Raw genomic sequence first — 19,983 nt, forward strand, 5'->3', positions numbered from 1 at the left:
ATTATATACGATAGTATAAGTACATTCTAATATGATATTTTGTAATATAAAAATTATAAATAAAAATATTTATTTTTGTTATCATTAAGCAGTCTTATATTATTTAGGTCATATGTACAAAACTATTGGTATTTAAAAATAATATTAATTACTTTTTTCTATACTCTGTTTTACATTTGGTTATTAATATGATATGGTTTCTAATACTTAAAATTGTTGATGTAATATTTGAAAATAATTAAATTTATATGAATGTAACAGCAAAAAAATAATTACTAAGGGTATAAATGCTTTATGTATTTCTTTGAGCTTAATATAAAAATAATCGACAGAAGTAATATACATATTAATTTGTTAGTTATTTACAACATTAAATAGATCAAATTTAACAAAAATCAAAAATAGTATACAACAAAAACAACCACTTCAGAAAATGTACAACTGAAATTAAATTACATTATTAAAAAATAACAATTATTAAATATATATATTATATGCACATCTTACATACAAATATAATAATTATACAAATCAATTGTAAATGTAATGTTTTAACTCGAGTTGTAAAGAATTTAAAATCCATTCATTTTTCCTTTTAATCTTGAATTCAATTTTGTTAAAATCTGAACGTCAAACATCTCGAGAACCATATTGTGCATTATTTTTAATGAGGGAAGAAGTTTGAGCAATTTCTTCAATTGTAGTCTTTCTCAATATTGGTTGACGAGTTCGCCATGCAAAATTACTACGAGACATGTCCACATCACGGAATGTATTTAACATGAATATGGCTGTTACAGTTATAAGGAATCCACATATAATACCAATGATATCCTAAAATAAAAATAAAATTTTAAGACAAATGCTAATGTTAATGCCAAAATTACATACATTTATTTGAAGATGTTCCCATTCTTTGAACAGTATTGCTGAAGCAGTTATTACAAGAGTAGTGAATGTGACGTAATAAACCGGTGTAACTACAATAGTGTTAAATGTATCCAAGGCTTTGTTCAAATAATTCATTTGTATGCTTACAAATGTTATCAATAAAACAATAAACATGTAAGTTAACCAATTTGTGAATTCACTTTGACCTGTTAATACAAATATTGTCGTTCATTCATAATACATTAAACCTTAATGTTAAAGAACAAATTACAAAAATGACAACATTTTAACATGCCTGATATTGTTTCTCGAATTGCAAGTCCAAGTCCTTTACACCACATAACAGTTAATGAACCACTGGTAGAACACATAATGACATAAACTATAACATTTGATGAACCATAAAGTGGACCAAAGTAGAAAAATATTGATGCAATTATAAGTAACATTATACTAGTGTAGACAATGAAACCTAATGGGAAGTTTAATTTATAAATAATTCAGTTATAAAAAAATAATAATAAAACAAAAAAAAAAACACATCAATTCAATAAATACATTTAAAATCTTACTAGGTTCTGTAAGTTTTTGTAATAGATCTTCAAGATTGTCAACTTCTTCTTCCTTTGGGGAATGGATAACTATCACAGTTGAACCAATAATACACATAAAACAACCAATCTGAAAATATGATAATAGTTTTATAAAAATATTTATGTATAAAATAATCTTATCACATAAAACGACCCTAAGCTTCTCTCCATTTCATCCAACCGCAATTAATCCTATGTTTTACATACACAAAAAAACCCCCATCCTTTTGAACAAATGATCATAAATATTTAAAGTCCTAGACTTCAATTGTGTCTTACATTATAATAAATAAAAAAAGAAGAAAAATATTAACTTATAATAAAAAGAGGAAATGTATATATTCCAAATAAATCTAGTTTGATTAATAACATTAAAATAAAGGCATAATTAGTATTTTTAATAATAAAGAAGACTATTCAATATTTATTTAAATATTTTTATTTAATTTTTGAATCTAATACTAATATTGTATTAAAGTTAAATCACAAAAAGTTTAGGAATTGACATATAATTTTTATTAAAAACATTCAGTTAAAAGTTAACGATTATAATTAATCTCAACTGTTTGAATACTTTTGAAATATTTACTTTAATAATATACTATAAATTAGCACACAATTTATCAATAAATTCAAATAAAACAAATTAAAATTTTTTTTTATTTATACTTTTAATATTATTATGATATACCACATATATTTTCAGTGTATTAGATATTGGGAGATAGCCATAATATTATTTGATTCAGTAGAACATGAATCAAATTTGTATTTAGGTCTGCATTAGATTGGATCAATAAAAAAAAAAAAAAGGAGGTATTTCATAAACGTCCGAGTGATAAGAATATTTTTTGTTTAAGATTTAATACATTTTATTTTACATTAACCATGAATATACAAAAAATATATGGCAAATATTTACCTTAGCTAATAAATTCAGCTGTTCATTTAAATATTTAGAAGATAATATTGCTGCAACAATTACACTGATTGCACCTAGTGGTGTAACCATTGAAGCAGGAGCAAACGCATAAGCAGCAAAATTGAAGATTTCTCCAAAAGCCACTGAAAATAGATACAAGTATATATTAAATTTAACTACCAACTTAAAGTTTAAATTTAATAAAAAAAAATTTTACTTAGCGATAATCCAAACCACCACAGCCAATTTTTTAAATATCCATAGCCACCATGAGCTGCTCTGCGTCCATTTCCTAAAGATATTTGAACAAGAGCTTTCTTCTTAATAATAAAACTTGCACCTAGAAAAATAAAACAATTATTATAGTTTATGATAAAATATTAATAGAAATTAATAGGTAATTTGTACTTAGTTGAAAATGTTAAAGCAATAAAAGTATGCAATTATATTATTATAATAGAATTATACTCCAAATTTAATAACAAATTGTCAACTTATATTTTTTATTCATAAATTGATAAGATACAATGATAATTAAATTATTTAAATATTTTAAACAAACCTGTGAAAAAAATCTTAAGAACCAACAGATTTATTTTTTATTTTTGTAGTTAAAAATAATTAAAAAATTTGAGAAACTTATCAATATTTGGTTTTATGAATTATAATTAACAATATTGAACTTAAAATTAATTAAAAAAATAAATAACAGATATTTATTTTAATTTATAGTTAAAAATCCAATATTAGTTTGAAAGAATAATTACATATGATTATATTTTTATTGGTAAATAATAAGATAGTATTTGGTACTTATCAAATATTTGTCATTATAATTAAAATAACTAAAATGTAAAATTATGTAACTAGTATCTATATCTTATTTTAAATGGTAAATAATTAATATTTTTTAAAAACAAGATTTTCTACCATTAGATACCAAATCAATTGGTATACTTCAAAATTGTTACAAAATATCAATAAAATAGTAAAATAAAACTTAATAAATTATGCTATGCTATTTCTTCAAGGCGTTCAATAGCTTCTGGGCTTAATAATATTTCACCATTAATATTGAAACACTTACCTTCCTGTGCTCTTGATTTCCAACTCAATGTGCTAAATTACATCTTATCTACCAACAAAATTTCATCATCTTGGACATCATACAAAATTATTCCTATTCCCAAATCAAATTCTATTACTGCATTTTACTCTATTGATCTTTCCTCTACACTACGTAAACCTTTTGAAAATATTCTTAAAACTCGGCTTGATTGGTGGTTGAAATATTATTCCATATTACCACCTGATCTATTTGCTTTTAGGAAAGGCATGGGCACCATGGAATGCCTTTTTACATTTATAGGTAATATCTATCACTCTTTTAATGTTAAAGAATGTTTTGTTGTCATTTTTGTAGATATTTGTGGTGCCTTTGACTCTGTTCATATTCCTACTTTAGTTTCAAACTTTCCTCCATTGGTTTACCTCTTACCTTCTGTAATATTATTCTCTCCTTGTTTTCTAATAAGAGTTTATCTTTTACTTCCTCTTTTGGTTCACAATGCTCACATACTACTTCTTCCGGTCTACCACAAGGAAGCTGCCTTAGTCCGATTATCTTTGATATTTATATGAGCAAAATTGCAAATCACCTTTCCAGTCTCAGCTATAATTGCCTTATTTATGTGGACGAAATTATTGTCTTCTCTTCCAATTAAGTTTTCATTGAATCCCTTAATCTCACTCTCATTGAACTTAATAATATTTTTACTGACTTATTCTTTTCTGTCGCTTATGACATATGTAAATCTGTCATTTTTATTAGACATTGGTATTTTAATCCACGAATGTATATTTCGATAATAATGTTATTCTTTTTGTAGATAATACCACCTATTTAGGTATTACTCTTGACTCCAAATTACACTGGCTACCTCATATTATATCTTTCATTTCTTTTGGTTCATGTTGGGCTAATTTTCTTAGGGTTATCACTGATACTTGGTGGGGCTCTCACCCTTCAGATCTTCTGTTAATTTATAAATCCATTATACATTCCAAATTTGACTATGGCTGTGTCCTCTTTAGTTCAGCATATTTTTCTAATTGGAAAAGACTGAACAAAGTTCAAAGCTCTTGCTTAAGATGCATCATGGGCTATGTTAGATCTCAACTGTCCCAACTATAGAAGTAGAATCTTTATGCCTTCCTTTAAATATTAGATGTCGCTGGCTTGCAGGCAAGTTTCTTCTTAAATCCCTATCTTTTTCTAGCTGTCCAATTTTTGATACCTTGTATTCCTTGTTCCTAAACTGGCGTTATATTTCTAAGTCTCTTATGTATCTCTATCCAGATTATATATCATACTGTTCAATTGTTTACGCATTGGACATTATTTTTTACCCTCCCATGTTTATAAATTAAACTTAAATAATTCCCCCTTTTGTACGATTCACTTGGACGAATGCCTCTACAATTTATTGCATATCCTTTTCGATTGTCTTTCACTCCCTATAAAATGTTCTCATTTAATTTCTTCTCTCAATTCCTTAAGCATCCTCTTTAATCTCTCTTTTATTTTAAACTCCAATTCTGAACAAGTTGTTACTATTACTTATTGTTTCTTTTATCCAGGAGGCTAGCTTTGTCATTTGATCTTTTTTATTATCTATTTATGTTTTATAATTTATTTATATCATTATATATAGGTATTTTAGTTATATTTTTTTATTTTTCTTTATACAGTGTGTAATCGGTTGTTAGAAACACTCTATAACTTAACAAATATTAAAGATATTTGAATTCTGTTTGTTTGTGGTGCTTAACAAAGTTTGTTATAACTTATTAAAGTAATTAAACAATTTTTATGCCATTTCATTTCGCGCATGTAAATAGGCCAGTGCAACTACTATTGTTTCGTATTTGCTTTACAGTCATATTTTACGAATTCACGCGTGTTTATTAAACGATAGTGAAATTACAATAAATAATTTCATAATTGAAATAGCTTGTTACTTAAACAAAATATGAATAATTTAGAAAAAGTTGATATGCTTTTTGTTTACTGGGAATGTGAAAAAAATTCACGTCTGGCTGCACGTGCTTATGCTGAACGTTACCCAAGTATGTATTTATTATTTATTAGTACTTTTAATAATTTTTCGTGTTGGTCAAAATAATAAAACAATTTTTCGTTTTTCTAAATTCAGATAGGCAACACCCGTCATACAGTTATTTCCATAAGTTAGAAAGGAATTTAAGAAATACTGGTTCTTTTTCTAACACTAGAGTTATAGCCAACCAACAACCTATACAAGTTAACGCATTGAGGGAAGATATTGAGCTTCGAGTGCTGGCGTACGTAAGAGCAAATCCCAGAGTTAGTACGCGTCATGTCGGCTTTGAAATAGGCATTTCTCATAATACCGTTCATAAAATTTTAAAAAAACATAAATTTCATCCATACAGGCCTGATTTAACTCAACATTTAAGCCAAGGTGATGATGAGCGTAGAATTATGTTTATTTCTTGGTTGGTAACTCAATTAGAAAACAATCCTTTTATTTTAAATTACATATTATGGACAGATAAATCCAAATTTACCAACAACGGAGTAATGAATAAACAAAATAATCAATATTGGGACACTCAAAATCCCCATTGGGTTTTTGAAACAAATAATCAATGTATCTGGGGAACAAATGTTTGGTGTGGTTTGATTGGAGGTAAATTGTTGGGACCTTATTTCTACGACGGTACATTAAATGGAAGACGGTATTTAGAATTTATAATGAATGAGCTACCGATCATGCTAAACGACATTCCTCTTGCAACAAGAAACAATTTGATTTTGCAACAAGATGGAGCCCCGACACATAATGCAAATGTCGTGAAGAATTATTTAAATGAACATTTTGAAAATCGTTGGATAGGAACTAATGGTATACTAAAGTGGCCACCTCGATCCCCAGATTTTACACCACTTGATTACTTTTTGTGGGGACATCTAAAAACTGTTGTCTATGCAAACCCAACTACTAATCTCATTGATTTGAAACAAAAAATAATTGCGGTGTGTAATCAACTTACTGAAGGGCAAATTTCATCAGCAACAAATAAAGAATTTCTACGGAGGACAGAAGCGTGTTTAAATTGTAATGGAGAGAAGTTTGAACAATTCATAAGATGACGAATAAATGTAATTTTGCAATAATAAAAATAAAATTAATTAATATTGTTTTTTTTTTTTAATCGCCTGAGATAAACTTAAAAAAATAGTTGCTTTAGGGAAAGAGGATGCTTTCCAAAAGTAGTTACTAAAAATATCACTAGAAGATATCATGCGGTGCTAAAAGGATTAACTATTTAAGCCATAAAATTGATGAATAATTCAAAAATGTCAAAAAATAATATCAATCACTGAAATATCTATAACTCAGCTATTTTTTAACATAGGAAGTTGGTTTTACCACTAAAATTCATGAAAAAATAAGAGTAAAAATAACTAACCAAAAAATAGTGAGGTTGCCATTTTAAAAAAAAAAGTTGTTATGCGCATGCGCGAAATGAAATGGCATAAAAATTGTTTAATTACTTTAATAAGTTATAACAAACTTTGTTAAGCACCACAAACAAACAGAATTCAAATATCTTTAATATTTGTTAAGTTATAGAATGTTTCCAACAACCGATTACACACTGTATATAACTATATAGTTAATATTATATACATATTATTTTTTTTTTTATTTTTTTTAGTTGTAAAATTCTTTAATTGTTGAGCCAATTTTTATAAAGGCTAAATAAAAAAATAAAAATAATAAATAAATGGTTAATATTCATTAATGAATATTTAAATAAATACTTTATAAATAGCAACTTTATTTACTTTTGTGTATACCCAATGATGAATTTTACTAGTACATTATACATAAAATAATACTCCAAACTACATATTTCTATATTTCTATATATAAACTATTAATTAATAAAGGATGATAAGGCTCCTATACAATATCTATGCATGTTATATTGTTAAATATTCAACCACAATTGTTTTCAAAATTAAAATTTTTATGGTATCTATCAACAAAATAAAATAAGTTATATCAATAATGTCTATCAAACAGTTCACTTAATATGCAATTGTTATACCAAATTAATTTTGTCAGCATCATGTGAATATCAGCAAATGTTGGAACTTTAACTGTAGCATTCAAATAAATTTACAAAATACAAGTATATGTATAGTAAATTTAGTTTAAGTTTAATATAATTATAATACACTACAACACCAACAATCAAAACATTATGTATCATACAAAAATATAAGTACTACATCTGGAAAAGTGGTATAGGTATTCTGAACCATACAAATTATTTTATTTATAATAATTTATTCAATGACATTGTAGTTTATTAAAATAATAAATAATTCAGAAGTTGTTGTTGAACTGTTATTCTCTCAAGACTACAAAAAAATAAAAAAAATATAACTTTTTGGTATGATAAAAATAATTTTCCTTTTAAATTTGAATCATTGGTTAAATAATACTAGGCGTATGAAGTAGTCTAGATATATTTATACATATCTTATCTACTACTTAGTATTCAGATTAACAGGATACTGCTGACCTTGCTATAGATGCATAAGATGGATATAGCATTGAATTACATTTTTTGAACAATAGAAATAAAAATATTTTACTTCCAAAATTATTTGTACTTATGTGATTGAACTAAATTAACAATATATATTCTGCATTACTATTATGGTTGACTAATAAAATTAAAATTAAATATTATAAAATACAAACCAATGAATCCGCTCGAAAACAAGGCAAGCCCAAGACCGACATAATAATCGGTTAAATTATATAGTCGAATTTGTTCTTCTTTGTCCATAGCTAGTAGAAATTAAGTTATTTATTGTTCGGTAAATGATGAAACACACGCCACTATTTATAATATAATATAAGAAGCCATAAGTAATAAATTTGTCATAAAATCGCACTGTTGCTAATTTTTAGTCATTGGTAAATAAACACTGGTATAAAAGTTGTGTTGAGAGGTTTCACAGTGACATAACAAGATGGCTAAGGACTAGGAAAGGACAAAGTCGAAACACTCGCAACTACCACGATCGATGCGTAGTTTTCATGAACATAATTTCATTCAATGATCCGCTGTAAATAAAGTTATTAAGATTAAGACATTCTTTGATTAATGATAACCAAATATGCAGCTAGTGCGGTGTGGTGACGATTTCGTAGACACAATATTATAGTTTATTCATTTATTTCGTGCATGAACTACACTAGAGTGCTCTAGTGCTTACGGACCACGGTTAACCAGGAACAATAATAAATGATAATGATGATATCATTGTCAAACATTTTGAAATTGATAAAATTTAACAAATGTATTATGAGAACATAATACAAGCAATAACCTTAAGATGCGTTTTAATCAAGTTGGTCCTTTACCTCACAATGATTGACAACTGAGTCCTTATTGTGGTGAGAAGGTTAATTTAGACATGGGCAGTGTATTGTATTTAGTCTAAAGCTTTTCAGGTCAATGTTTTAACTATAATTGTTCTAGTCAAACATCAAGTGATTTTAAAAAATATTAAAATATTAAGAATGAATTATACCAACAGACTGATTTGGTTCCTACAGGTAAAATTAATAGCAGTACTAATACAAATAGTGTAAATTTCATAAAAAACTTAAACATTTCTATATTTTCAATAATAGTTGACAGCTAATCAAAAACAATTCAAAGTTTACTCTACGATTTATTTTTAAGTATAAAATATAGTTAAAAATAAATCGTAGAGTAAACTTTGAATTGTTTTTGATTAGCTGTCAACTATTATTGAAAATATAGAAATGTTTAAGTTTTTTATGAAATTTACACTATTTGTATTAGTACTGCTATTATATATATACTATATTTTATACTTATATTTAACAGAATGATGGTCCAAAAAAGTATTAATTAATATTAAATGGTCTACAAAAATGAACTGTTTATATGGTGATGTAATGTGTTCACAGTATTAATTAATAGTTTTTCTTATAGATTTCAGATTTACATCTAAGCATTTTTCATGACTGGCAAAGAGTAACCGAACTTAAAGAATTTTGTGATTTAACTTTAGATACCATTAAACCAGCAGCTGTATTAGCTAGTGGTATGTTTTCTGAATATTACAAATAGTATTACTTATTTTTGTATACTATTGAAATATTGAAATTATCATATGTATATTAATTACAAAGATTAACAAAATTATATAATTAAAGGAGATTTAACTGATGCTAAAAAAAGAGATGGCATTGGTTCAACACAATATGAAGGAGAATGGTTAGCATACCATGATGTATTAACATCCGGAAAGGTATCTGAAAAAACCAAATGGTTAGATGTTCGTGGAAATCATGGTAAAATTATAATATTATACTTAAATGTAAATTATTTTAAATAATTTTAAATAAATTTATATTTCAGATAGTTTTGATGTAAATAATTTAGATTCTCCAAACAATTTTTATCGAAAATATTCTGAACAAGGCAAATCATATCCGCGATCATATAAATATAAAGTTACAAATCATGCTGGAATGAGTCTTAATTTTATTGCTGTTGATGCTTGCTTGGATCCAGGACCAAAAAGACCATTTAATTTTATTGGAAATCTAGATGAAGATGAAATAAATTCATTGAATTTGTTAGCAAATAATACTAATGGTCCTATTATATGGTTTGGACACTACCCCACTTCATGCATATATACAACAGGAAGTAAATCGGTATAGTAAAAGTTAATATATTTTTAATATCATATGTAGTGCCAATGCAAGTTAATGGGATTAAAAGTAAAATATACATTTTACGTCTTCATTTTATTTGAAGTCTTATTAAATAATACTAGAATGAAAAATAAATTATTAGATATTAGATAAGCCACATAGTATATATGCAATAACACAAAGTTCAATAATCCATAGTTTTTAATAAATCATAATATTACTATATAAGCTTATCTAAATAATTTGAATTTTTGATAACTTAAATATATTATTTTTCCTAATTTAAGTTACAAGTTATTGCAAATTTTTTTTTTTATTATTTTTTTTTTTATAATTCTGTATTGGAATTATATTTACATTTGTATGAGTCCTGGAAAGTGAAACTTATGCTAGATCTGGTTTATTAAATAAATATTTTATGATTTTAGATTAGATCAATTATTGGAGAAAATCATATGTCTGTTGCTTACTTATGTGGTCATTTACATACATTAGGTGGTTTAGTGCCACAAATGTATACAATACAAAACGAAGGATTTGTAGAGTTAGAACTAGCTGACTGGAAAGATGAAAGAATGTTAGTAAAATCTAGACGAATCCTAGAACTATTTATTTATCTTACAATTATATTATTCTTGTAGGTTTAGATTATTAGCATTTGATCAAGGCTCATTTACATTTATTGATGTACGACATGGTCAATGGCCTATTATACTAGTCACTAATCCAAAAATACCATGGCTTACAATACGAGATATGGAAACTGAAGAAGATAAAAAAAAAAATCTTAAATTTATAAGGTCATTAGAAATGTAAAATTATTTTATTTATATTATAGTGACATTTTACTTCATTGAATAACTAAAATCTTACAAAATTTAAAAATTTTAGAATATTAGCCTTTTCTGTTGATCCTATCAAACATGTTTTAGTTCAAATTAATAAAGAATATAAATGGAAAAATTGTAGTAAAGTTGAAGGAAGTCCTCTGTTTATAACAGAATGGGATTCTAATGACTATTCAAGTGGGCTGCACGTAATAAATGTAAGTTATTAAAAATTTAATATTTTATTTGAATAGGTATTACTAAACCATATATTTACCTTTCAAGATGAAATATTTATTGAATTGGTGTCCAATAATTGTACAATATATAAATATCAATTTTTGGAAAAGATAATTCTAAAAAAAAGTGTCTAGTAGTTTTAGCTTGTGCAAAAAATTTTTTTAAAAAATAGTGTTTTTATTTATTTATTTTTAAATCAGAAAATTGAGTTATACAATTTTGAATATAATTCCATGGGGAAATATTTAATAACTATTTAGTATTTATTATTAACTAAATTAAATATTTAATACATTTACAATTCTTTATAACTATGCAGGTTAAAGTAGAAGATATTCAAGGGAGAATACATATAGTTAGCCAACCTTTTTCATTAGATAATTCTAAACCTACATTTAAAATGTTTTCACAATGGCCATTGAGTGTTTATTTCCCTGACTTGGTAAGTAAATATGTTTTATTTTCATTATTTCATTTTAAATTAGTTATATTAAAGTGAGTGTAGATTTTGGTAATCATAAAAATCATTATCTTTATTTTTTATAAATTATGATATTTTATTGATTTGGCAATATATAGTTAAATCTTACAATATTTGTAATAGATTTAAATTTTATTATTTTATTGCTATGTTAATTTTTTAACGATTAAAACTACAAATTAATGTTATACTTAATTGGTTTAGGTAAAATATACAATAAAAATTTTTAGTTGTACCTTAATAAATTGTAGGTACTATCAATAAATATTTTATTAAAATAAATTTTTCATTATGAAACAATGATTTAATAACTGTATAATTATATTTAATTATATAGTTAATATTTAATGAGTTAATATGTTGAATAATTTCAATGTATTGTATGAATATTTAATTATGATACTGTGATTTTAAATACTGATGACCTTTATGAATTTTGTTTTTTTATTTTTGTTGTTAAATAACTAAGTATAAATTGTGCTTAATTTGAAACATTTAAGAACACTAATACATAATAAATGTAAAGTGTTCATAGTTCATGATAATACAGTTCTTAACATTTAGAAGAATTAGAAAAAGTATACTGAGTTATTTTTTAAAAAATAAGGGTTACTTCACTTGTCAATTACTGAGTATAAGTATTAATTTCATGAAATATAGGTGCATTAATATATAAATAAATAAACAAATAATTTATATATAGAAATAAATAAATAAAAGCTTAGCTTGGAGTATTATTATATTTGTAAAGTACAAACCAGTTTCAAATTAAAAATTTATTGTCAAGTGTATACAAAGCTGTGATTTTATTTTTTTCACATTCAGTTACAATTGTATTAACTTTGTTTATACCTGACGATGAACTTTTAATTCGAAATAGGTCATACTTTACTAATATATTGATACTCCAGATTAAGCTTTTATTTATTTATTTATTTTTATATATCTACAGGAGTGTAGTGAGACCAACTATGCTATATGGTTCGGAGTTGTAGGCAGTTGACAAAAGAATAAAACAAAATATGAGTGTTGCGGAAATGAAAATGCTTAGATGGATGAATGAAGTGATAAGAAAAGATAGAATAAGGAATGAGCATGTGAGAAGTAGTATTGATGTAACTTCAATAGTGGACAAGATGAGTGAAAATAATCTGAGATGGTTTGTGAGTAGGAGATGTAGTAAATCAAGACGAGTGGTGGTTTAGGACAAGTTTGGCCGACCACAAGTAGTTGGGGAAAAGGCGAAGAAGAAGAAGATTTATTTCTATATATAAACTAGTTATTTCATTATATATATATATATATATATATATAAATTTGTGAAACTAGTTATTTCATTATACATATATATATATATAAATTTGTGAATATTTATCATTTAATAATTTTTATTTTAATTTTTATAACTTTTTTGTAGATATATTATTTCCTTAATAACTTTTCTTTTTAAACTTTTTACTGTAATCAAGGGATTTATAATTTTAGTTTGACTAATTCTAATATGACCAAATTGGTAACCTTGATTGTTTAATTATTAAAATAAAATATTTTTGCAGTTATTATTGATGTTTGTAATTGCATCTTTGGTTAACCTGTTGCCGCTTATAATTTATCGATTTGTTTGCAAATGTACAAAATGTAAGTTTTTTTTTGTTTAAAATTTATGCCTAGCTAAGCATATGTAATAATATCTTATATTTTCATTTTTTTTTTTTTTTTTTATTATTAAATTATCTATAATGAAAACTTATTTACAGTACATTTAAAAATTAATCTAATAGTATGGTTTAGCTACACTAATATACCTAAAAATGGAAATTTTACTATTGTCCATTAAGTCTTTAATTAATTAATAATGTTTTACTAATAAATATAGAATTGAATTTAAATGTATTTTGATATAATTTACTCAAATATGCCAAGCACTTGGACCAAATTCACAAGATACAAGGAACTTAATTACATTTTTAAAAAAATCTGAAATATATATATATATATATATATATATATAATTTAATATAAAACTATGAATTGTTAAAAAGTAAATATCCAAATGTACTTAATGACCTAGATGTTGATCTATTTTAGAATCAATAAAAAAAAGTTATAATTTATGTAATTAAAAATATATTACAATAAATATAAAAATATTGAATTATACAATCCAGTATTTATACAAGAAATTAAATTAAAATAAAATATTACCCTAAATATTATCGAATAATAAATCTAAATATATTAGATATAGTTGTAGTGACATAAATTATTTTTCTTTGAAAAATTGTTTTTGTTTTTATCTTATATATTAATATCTATTAAATTTTCAAGATTTAAAACTTAATTAATTTGAAAAAAATTGTAAAAATATTTTTGATTCTATCGTTTTTAAAAAAAAATTATAAAACAAAAACTAATAATTTATTATGATTATTGATTATATAGTATTCTCTGTTTAGAATTAGTTTTCTAACTATGAAACATTTATTTTAATTCTTATTTAATAACCACCTGCCCAAGCCTATCTAATTGGCTAATAAATCAGTGGCGGTTTTTAAGGGGGGGGGGCGAAGGGAGCGCTTGCCCCCCTTGGATTTTTTTTGTATCAGCAATTATATTATTTATGCTATATTATTTTCACAATATAATATGTTCAAAATTTTTTTGTAATTATTTATTAATTTTTTTTTTTTTTGATATCAGCATGAACTTTGAATTGATAACAATGGAACAATATGCGTTATTTTTAAAATTTCACTAAAATATGCTTAAATTGCTTTAAATTTATTACTTCAGTTATGCATTTATTATTCATGTTTTTGTTTAGATTATAGTCAAATTAATGGACTTTTTACTATATTTTTATATAACATTATGTATATGGTTAGAGGTAAGTATGATTCAGAGGCTGTTATTTTATAAAGATTCCAATAAAACTAAATATTTAAATTATGAAATTTAAAATGAAAGTTATATGTCAATTAATTATTATAGGACCATAAACCAATTGTATTCTTTATTTGATCTATGTAATTATGGTGAGTGTCAAAAAAAACCAAAAAAATTTAAAATAGCCCCCCCTTGATGTTTTATCAAAACCGCCACTGTAATAAACGCCTATCAAATTCATACAAAATACCGTATTATTTTGCTAAAATAGTAACTAGGTATTAAAGGCCAAAAATTTTATTTAAATATCATATTGTATAAATATTATAAATGGGATCAGTTATTTTTGAATAGAAACTAAAATATTTGTCTTTTATTTTATTTTTATTGATATAATCACACTAAATGTTTTTAATATTTTTTAACAGATAAAATCAATTATAATGCAAAATTATCGCTAATCAGCAGATATTCAAGAAAAATGATTTTACTATCAAACGTGAATCGGTTATTCTATCCTTTATTATTATTTTATATTTATCTATGTCTAGGTAATCATTTAACTACTCAATATTTTTCATAATAATTTTTTATAATTACAATTTTTATTTTTATTTTAGGTCCTTGGGCTGTTGGAGAACTTGTAACTGATTCCATCGGCTGGGTCTTTCCGTGGGGAATCTATGTCAAAGGAAAACTTATAAAAGATTCATATATATATGTATATGGATTTGGACAAGTAAGTAGATTAAATTATCTTGAATATTAATTTAATTGCATATATTGTTTTTGTTTCTTTATTAATTATTGTTATTGTTTTAGATTATAACATTTCAATTTCCTCTTACTTGTATTCTTAGTCATCGACTTGATAAAAGGTAAATTAGTCTATCCTTATTTTCATAAGTATTTGCGAAATGAAAATAATAATTTACTTTTGATTTTAGAATGCAAACATTGCCAAATATCCAATACACATTAGTTAATTCACCATATATTTATATAGACCTATTATTCTTTTTTTTGATTATATGGCAAATTGTATGTTGTGTTTGGTTTTGGGGTGCATATGGTTGGATAGCCACAATATTTGGTCCATTAAAAACATGGTCAATTTTTATTGCACTATGGCTTTGGAATGAAATAAGAAATATATCTATTAGAGAGATACGATATGCAACAGGTAATAGAAGATACCATCAAACTTCTGAATAATAATTTATTTTAGTGTGTTTACTTTTTTAGTTTATTGTATGCATGGTTATTTAAATAGTAAAAAATAAAAATATTAATAATTTTTTTTTATTGTTTATCAAAAACAGAAGCTCTGGAGAAATTAAATAAAAATTAAATACTCTACAGTTCTTCATTATTTCACATTTATCTAGGACAGAAATACAGAAGTAATGATTATTATCTAGGTGTTATAATAAAATTTTTTGTAAAGATTATAACTATTTATTTATTAGCAATTATATTTTGTAATTTCACTTACATCGTGGGCGTTCCCAGGAGGGGGGAGCAAGATATGGCACTCCCCCCAAGAATTTTAAATTTGTTGTTCAAAGCATTATCTGTAACGCATCAATTTAGTAAAAATAGATTACTTTAATATAACATATATATTATATAGAAGAAAACTATATTCAACAGTAATTGGATTATTTTTTCTTATCGTATCTAATCTTATATTTGATGAAAAAGAAAAATGTATAAATAAAATGAATAATAATAATAATACTTAATTGTAATAATTTAATGTAATAATGACGAAACATAATGTTCTATAAATAAAGTGTATAACAATAATACCAACTGTAATAATGATGATACATAATAATTTACTATAAATAAAATGTAATGAAAAAAAATTAATTTATTTTTTAAATTAATTTTTGTCCCCCCCCCCTTAAAAAAATTCCTGGGGATGCCCATGACCTACATATTTGATATTAAGTATTTAAGGCCAAGTAGGAAAATCAATTTATAATTCTTTATCTCTGTTTAATTTGACTAATGAAATTTTAATGTTTGTATTTAATAGTCATGCATGGGGGATCGGTTTCGATGTTATCGAATATCGATTGTGTATTAATAATATTAATTTATATCCCGTTGTATATGCTATTGTTGAGAGCGCAGAGTTAGTGCGCATTATACTTTCTGTATACACCTATATTCGTACTTTATTTTCCATATATTACAGAAATATATATATTAATATATTTTTTGTCATCTGGAAATTATACATAAAATTGAGCATGTGTACTTGTGAACAATGGCGTGGCGATATGGGTAATCAAGAGACGGCCTCCTCGTAGTTTTTTTTTTTTTTTTTGGGGGGGGGGGCAAGGCCGTATCTAAAAAAAATTTTCGGGAAGGGTCCAAAACATGTATATTGAAATTTTATTGAATTAAGATTTTAACTTTTGATATTTGGTTAAAAATAAGACAAAAAAATATTTAATCTTCTTTTATTAAAATTAATATCATATTTTCATATGATATAAAATTTAAAGCAGTCAATGATTAATTGAAGCTTAAGTCATTTTTGACTGAAAATATTAATGTTGGTATTGAAATAAATAAGTATTTTAAACATTCGTAAAATATTGAATAAATTTCGGGGGGGGGGCAGACATGGTCAAGTGGGTAGGTGTCGATAAAATATACTTTCCTCTGAAAATTATTGAATTCGCCACGCCACTGGCAGTGGTATAGTTACTACATGGGCAATCGAGGCAATTGCATTTTTTTGGGACATATTAATGTGATTGGGATACAAGTGACTGCTAAGTGTTTGATTGATATGTTATGATTTTATTATGGATGATGGTTAAATGTAATTAGTATAAATGTACATGTGAAGCATGGCTAACAGCTATTTAGTTGTTCATACCAATTTAATTTACTGTGATTGATGATGTGAGAGCATGGACATTAAATGTTGATATCTCATTTGACTTTTTGCCAAAAAAAAAAAGCAAGAAAAAAATGAATAGCTGGTTTCTTATTATTATACAATTTTCTTATTATTTAGTTTGTAAGTCAGGCCATTTTTATATCCCCTACCCCTACCCAAGATAGGTAACTATGCAAGATAGTTTTAAAAAACATTTACAAAGATAACACTTCCAACGTTGTATATCATTCCGCAACATTTTGTGGAAGCGAAATTTTAATCCGTCTTTAATGATAATTATTTATCTTTTTCGCTTGACATGAAATTCATAATTTAATTTTTATATGTAATATAACAGCAAAAAAAACAAGCTATACTTTTTATATTTTATATATTATTAGATGGACTTTTAGCCTTGACACCTGCCGGTATACTGACAAGTTACAATATGATTATAAGATTGTAAGATAAAATATTACAGATTTTTATTAAGACTACTCTTATAGCCCTAAATTACTACGGACTCAATTCGAGTATTATCTAATAACATCGCGGACCCAATTAGTGTTTATTTTAAGCGATCAAATAGCTCGGGACCCAACTCGCGTTTTCCCAAATAATGGAATGTGAGACCTAGCGGGTGACCTAGACAAAGATGGGAAGATATGATAAAAGAATATCTAAGGTTATTGGGAATAAGGAATGCAGAGTAGACTGCAAAATACAAGGAAGAATAGAGGCACTTTGTTGTTGAGATGTTAAGTCAGTGAGAAGAAATTGCATGTTAGTTAAATTAAATAATTAATAAGTTTTTGGTATCATTTATAGTCTATCACATCATCAGACTTATAGATAACCGATTGGTTTGCTTGAACAATACTGTTTATAACTACTGATTATTAACTGATCCGTTTCCTACTTGGTTCCTACTTGTATACATATTAAATATAAATTAAGTATCGATATTATACAATGAATTAAATTTTAATTATATTTTTTGTTGAAACACATTTGAAGTCACTTTTTAAGTACCGAAGTATTACTATGTATGTTATTCATAATTTTTTATTTGTCCTATTAGTTTTTAAATGATTTGTTAGTTATTTTGTAATTAATTTAAAAACTGTTAATTTTGTAATATTTCATTTATAAGTAAATTATTAATAGAACTTAACTGTGTTTTCGTATTTTTAATCATAAGATATTGTCAGAGTTGAGTTGGTTATTTTATAAGAGTAATAAGTTACTTTACTTTTTAACTTAACTTTTTATTTTAATTGATATAAACTTAATAAATAACGAGTTAATTTTAATTAAATTCAAGTTAAGATAATTTATAAATAATTAAATAATAAATATAAAAAATTATTATTAATATGTAATGATGTATCATCATAGGTAAATATTACATAACTATTTACTAGAATGGGAGTTTAGAAATATAGTTCAATTTAATCAAAATTCTTCAAGAAAAATAACTTGATTAAATACATATAGCCAATAAGAATATTATATTATAATACATAGGTGTATCGTATATATGTTACCGGAAAAGATGACAATCAGTCCGTGTTGACAATGACTAGTCAATAACGATAATGCCTGATTTATTAAGGAATTAATGTCAATACCTAGTCATTGATAACAATTCCTAATAAAAGAAGGCATTGATAATAACATTAAAAATTAATTTAATATATTTTAATACTTATTAGCTATTTAGGATAAATCATAATCTTAATCTTTATTGTTACGTGGTAAATTACTATGACACTTGGAATTATATAATCTAGTACAGCGGTACCCAAACTGTGCTTCGCGAAGCCTTTGGTGCTCCGCAATGGTTTGCCTAGGGCTCCGTTCGTAACACCACAAAAAATTTAAAAAAATGTTCGTCATTTAAAATTAATATGTATTTCATGAATACTTGAATGTTCCATAATCAGATCGATCACCGATAAAGCGGTGTTGATATTTGTTTGAATGCGAATTTATAACATTGCCTAATATAATACGGAAATGTTGATAAAACAACGAAATATCCAACATTGCCTAACCTTTCCAGTCATTGTCAACAATGACTAGGATATACTGACAATTCCTGATTTTTTGTCTTTTCCGGTAACATATATAAAGATATACCATACCCAGGGCCGTATTTGAACATTTTACGCCTCGGGGCAACATATTTTAGCCACCCTTCCATAACTCCCCCCCCACAAAAAAAAAAGTTATTTTCTTTAAATGTAAGGCACTTTGTTGTAAACATTGTTCTAGTCCATAGAAAATGTTGCCAACTATCTTATATAATATGCGAAGCCCATTCTTAGACTAATATAATACCTCATAGGCCTTATTGTCATAACCCCACATGTAAAATATAGGTAAATTATAAAAAAATATTAAAATTAAACAAAA

The 19,983-nt window shown here is 25.2% G+C and overlaps 3 protein-coding genes across 4 annotated transcripts; 2 read left to right on the plus strand and 1 right to left on the minus strand.

The window, feature by feature from the left end:
• Positions 1–549: 549 nt before the first annotated feature.
• LOC112693727 (magnesium transporter NIPA2) lies at positions 550–8,660 on the minus strand. The gene is made up of 7 exons (XM_025568915.1): positions 8,229–8,660; positions 2,624–2,746; positions 2,407–2,549; positions 1,464–1,572; positions 1,187–1,363; positions 892–1,097; positions 550–834 (listed from the first exon to the last, which is right to left on the minus strand). The coding sequence occupies exons 1-7, from the start codon at positions 8,314–8,316 to the stop codon at positions 631–633; spliced, it is 1,050 nt and encodes a 349-aa protein (XP_025424700.1). The 5' UTR covers positions 8,317–8,660; the 3' UTR covers positions 550–630.
• LOC112693726 lies at positions 3,344–6,883 on the plus strand. Its single transcript, XM_025568914.1, has 2 exons — positions 3,344–5,535; positions 5,622–6,883. Exons 1-2 carry the CDS (start codon positions 5,439–5,441, stop codon positions 6,599–6,601), a joined length of 1,077 nt encoding a protein of 358 aa, XP_025424699.1. The 5' UTR covers positions 3,344–5,438; the 3' UTR covers positions 6,602–6,883.
• A 165-nt stretch (positions 8,661–8,825) lies between the features above and the next one.
• On the plus strand, positions 8,826–16,319 carry LOC112693729 (transmembrane protein 62-like). 2 transcript variants are annotated; one of them, XM_025568916.1, is made up of 14 exons: positions 8,826–9,092; positions 9,499–9,610; positions 9,723–9,860; positions 9,928–10,229; positions 10,658–10,806; positions 10,871–11,041; positions 11,121–11,274; positions 11,616–11,738; positions 13,334–13,415; positions 15,092–15,214; positions 15,284–15,402; positions 15,486–15,541; positions 15,611–15,846; positions 15,986–16,319. In XM_025568916.1, exons 1-14 carry the CDS (start codon positions 9,057–9,059, stop codon positions 16,012–16,014), a joined length of 1,830 nt encoding a protein of 609 aa, XP_025424701.1. In that variant the 5' UTR covers positions 8,826–9,056; the 3' UTR covers positions 16,015–16,319. The 2 variants fall into 2 exon arrangements, with proteins under 2 accessions (XP_025424701.1, XP_025424702.1); XM_025568917.1 differs by having other exon boundaries at positions 10,871–11,029.
• Positions 16,320–19,983: the final 3,664 nt, after the last annotated feature.

Source organism: Sipha flava, unplaced genomic scaffold (assembly GCF_003268045.1).
Source record: "Sipha flava isolate LNK unplaced genomic scaffold, YSA_version1 89_pilon_pilon, whole genome shotgun sequence".
Classification (NCBI taxonomy): Eukaryota; Metazoa; Arthropoda; class Insecta; order Hemiptera; family Aphididae; genus Sipha; species Sipha flava.

Excerpts from the sequence above, each read along its gene's own strand:
- LOC112693726 (XM_025568914.1), top strand. The coding sequence starts at position 5,439 with ATGAATAATTTAGAAAAAGTTGATATGCTTTTTGTTTACTGGGAATGT. Across the intron at positions 5,536-5,621 it reads TTATGCTGAACGTTACCCAA|ATAGGCAACACCCGTCATAC; the intron begins GTATGTATTTAT and ends TTCTAAATTCAG.
- LOC112693727 (XM_025568915.1), bottom strand. The coding sequence starts at position 8,316 with ATGGACAAAGAAGAACAAATTCGACTATATAATTTAACCGATTATTAT. Across the intron at positions 2,747-8,228 it reads GTTTTCGAGCGGATTCATTG|GTGCAAGTTTTATTATTAAG; the intron begins GTTTGTATTTTA and ends TTATTTTTCTAG. Across the intron at positions 1,573-2,406 it reads AGCTGAATTTATTAGCTAAG|ATTGGTTGTTTTATGTGTAT; the intron begins GTAAATATTTGC and ends TCATATTTTCAG.
- LOC112693729 (XM_025568916.1), top strand. The coding sequence starts at position 9,057 with ATGAATTATACCAACAGACTGATTTGGTTCCTACAG. Across the intron at positions 9,093-9,498 it reads GACTGATTTGGTTCCTACAG|ATTTCAGATTTACATCTAAG; the intron begins GTAAAATTAATA and ends TTTTTCTTATAG. Across the intron at positions 10,807-10,870 it reads GACTGGAAAGATGAAAGAAT|GTTTAGATTATTAGCATTTG; the intron begins GTTAGTAAAATC and ends TTATTCTTGTAG.